Source organism: Silurus aristotelis, assembly GCF_946808225.1.
Source record: "Silurus aristotelis genome assembly, chromosome: 2".
Lineage (NCBI taxonomy): Eukaryota > Metazoa > Chordata > Actinopteri > Siluriformes > Siluridae > Silurus > Silurus aristotelis.
In genome coordinates, this window is record NC_139575.1 from 28,375,533 (window position 1) to 28,378,982 (window position 3,450).

The 3,450-nt window shown below is 31.5% G+C and overlaps 1 protein-coding gene across 1 annotated transcript; it reads right to left on the reverse strand.

The window, feature by feature from the left end:
• Positions 1 to 794: 794 nt before the first annotated feature.
• LOC310737343 (odorant receptor 131-2-like) lies at positions 795 to 1,733 on the reverse strand (the record flags this gene model as incomplete). Its single annotated transcript, XM_083561643.1, has 1 exon — positions 795 to 1,733. One exon carries the CDS (start codon positions 1,731 to 1,733, stop codon positions 795 to 797), a length of 939 nt encoding a protein of 312 aa, XP_083417769.1.
• Positions 1,734 to 3,450: the final 1,717 nt, after the last annotated feature.

A 3,450-nucleotide genomic window follows, 5' to 3' on the forward strand; every position in this document is an offset into this window, starting at 1 on the left:
AATTATTATCATTAAATAATATTTATATATTTAATTAGATTAGATAGATGGCATAGAAGATCTTATTATCCATCTTATTAAAACAGGTTTATCTGACTATATAATACTAATACTATTAATACAACTACTAATGATAGTAATACTATAATATAATATACTAATATAAAATTATTATAATAATACATAAGTTTTAGACTATAGGCAAAACAAACAAACAAATAAAATAAAAAATTGCTAATTGAAGTCAAGCCTGAATGTATTGTTAAAATATACAGAATAATTGTTAATATCGAAGTGGCTTGACAAATATTTCATATAAAAATTCAGTTTCAAATGCAATTTGATGTGAAGATGATGGAAAATCTTTCCACTGGGCATCCAGTATCACAGGTTTCATCCAGTATCTTTTAACTCATTCAACTGTTTTGTTCCAACCACTCAACTAAACTAAAGTCATGTTCTGTTCAGTTGTGTTTCTACTACGTTGGTGCCCAAATTTAGAAACCACATAAAATTGTTTTTTACAAATATGTATGATTCTTTCTAATCCTGCCAGTATGGATATGATCCAGACATGTGATGAACCAGGCAACAGTCTGTAGTTGCTTTAAAAAAATAGAAACGGCTAATAAACTGTTAGAAACAAGCTAACAGCTGTTAGTTCGTTTGTGGCATTATTAGTATTGTATCCTAAATGGGGAACAATAATGCGTCCGAGATTATGTTAAATATTAAATGAGAAAGGTAAATCTGTTGTTGGAGACATTAGTGCTATATTTATCATATCACATATTTCACATATGTGATAATCTAACCTTTACAAGGACTATGTTGCAAGAAAAGTATCCTTTAATATCCCTCACAAATTTCTTATCTCGGATTCCATAAATTAGAGAACTCAAGAGTCTTGGTACAATGTTTGTAAGTAAATAGTTAAAGAAGGTGATCTTTGTTCGATGAGTTGAAAAAAATGGAATTAATAGCATGTCCAAGAGAGGTGATACATAAGACATCATACAGAGAAGTAACTGACAACCATGCAGCAGGATTGTATTTCGGGCCTTCTTAGCTAAATTTTGATGATGGCTAGATGAGACAGCTTTGGCTATAAAAAGAACTTTAAAATAGGTATAGATCAAAATTATCCAGACAACAGACATGTAAATAGTCTGTGTAGCAATGGTCTTTTTTGCATGATAGGCTGTGTTGTACACAGTAATAGGTTGGCAGAATGTGAGCGAATAAAAAAAAGTAATGGGTTGACTTGCACTGGTAATGATGATGTCGGTTATTGCAGGGATAGCACCAATTCCCCATAGCAAACAGATTAGCATATATGTCCTTTTCACCGTGCAGATCCGTGCATGATGCAGGGGGTTACAGATTGCAATGTAACGTTCTACAGCCATGCCAGCCAAATTTAAAGGAGTGTTTATAAAAGTAGTTGATGCTATTGCTAATAGTGTACAACAAACAAATACATTTATATTAGGCAATGCATATGTAAACACATACAAAGTCACTGATATGCAAATCATGAGGGTATCATTTATTACAAGGTTAATGTATAAAATGTACCTGGACTCACTATGAAAGACAGAATTGAAAAAGAAAGTGACCACTAACATTCCATTTATAAAAATAATGATTATAGCAAATAAAACAATAATAATATTTTTTGCAAAAGCTTCCTGATAACTGTCCGGGATTCTTAATTGGTCCGTTATGTTCATTGCCATGTTCTTAAAAGACAATATTCCTGGAAAAACTAAAAACATAAAGGATTTAGGGAATATTAAAATATAAATTTTGTATTTAATAGAATAATTGATTTCATATTTCCAGGATAGACATAATAATCACTGTACCTTTTAGAAACAAGCTTATATAGCATTAGTGGTTCCACTCCATCCTTTGCATTTCTCTTGCCAGTGGAAAACTTACTGGTTGTTATAAGGACTGTTGGATTTCTTCAACTCACTGCTGTTTTATAATGCATAAGCATCAGGGGAATATGCATGTGTGCACATGTAAGCCAGTACTGTTACCTTCCAAGTGGGAAACATTCTTTTTGTGCAATCTGTTCATTTGACTTACCTTACAGGATTGTCACTTGTTTTAACAATACATATTGCACATACTGAAACTAGCAGTTTAACATATGTATAACGAACACTAAGAACAAATAAAACTCATGAAATTGTACACCATTAAACACCCTGAGACTGCGAATGAATATTTTTTAATTAAAAAATTATAGTGCTAATTTCACAAAGTTTTTTTGTTTCCACACTTTTTGGGCTGTGATGACGTATGTGATACTCAGATTGTAGAAACCAAAACATTTTTTTTTGGGTCTCAGGTGCATACCCGACCCATATGTAGAAACAATGTACTCCCCTTGCTAGTACGTGAACAATTTATCCTTCTTGTTGGTTTTAAGAGGTGCAATGTTGGTAAAGTGACATTGGAGGTAACATTTACCATCCTTCTATCTCCATAAGATGGCAGGATTGTGTTGTACTAACAATGGAACTAGAATATAATGGGGCAGTTGACATTTACTTATTTCTGTGCCTGGTATGCACAGAAGAATAGGGCGTTAGGCACCAGTTTTTTACACGTTTTCTCAGCATTGTAGGAGGGTCATCTTTGTCATACTTAAATCTAAACCCGATGTGGGTATGAATTAAGCTGGAAGTGTTTTTTGCTTGTTTGTTGTATTAGCAAATTTTTTAAAAACCTTGTTTTAAAAAACAGTAAAAATGGTGGTTTTCAAAAAGAAAAAAAGCATTTTATCTGTATGTATTAAGTTAGGACACATTTTGTGATCAATCTGAAAATTTATCCTTATTATAAATCAATTTATTAAATAATAAACATGTTTGATCAGATCAGTATTTAGTAAATTCACTATTCAGTATGTACCTTGGTTTTTAAGTCATGGTTCAGCTCAATTTCGGTACGGTTAGGGGGAAAGAATAGCAAAACATAAAATTGCTTTTTTAATATTATTATTTTCTTATTTATTTTCTTATTTATTATTATTAATATTTGTGATCAACATTTGAACAGGTTATATTTTTAATAAAATTTTTAATAAAATGCCTGCTTGGTTGAATAATTTATAAAATAATATCATATTTTATAAAAGTAGAATCAATCAAATTAATGCAATTCACTTTTTATTATATTGATTAAATTGGTACAAATTAAATTGATTAAATAAAGTTAAATAAACCCAGCCATTAACGTTGCACAAGCCAGTATTGCTGGTCCTAGGCCAGGATAAATGGAAAAGGTTGCGTTAGGAACTGCATCCAGCGTAAAAAAATGTGCCAAATCAAATATGCGGATCAGGATTTAGAATTTCATACCGGATTGGTCAAAACCCGGGTTACCAATAACCGGCACAGGTATTGTAAGCCAACAGGGTACCGGTGGAAATTG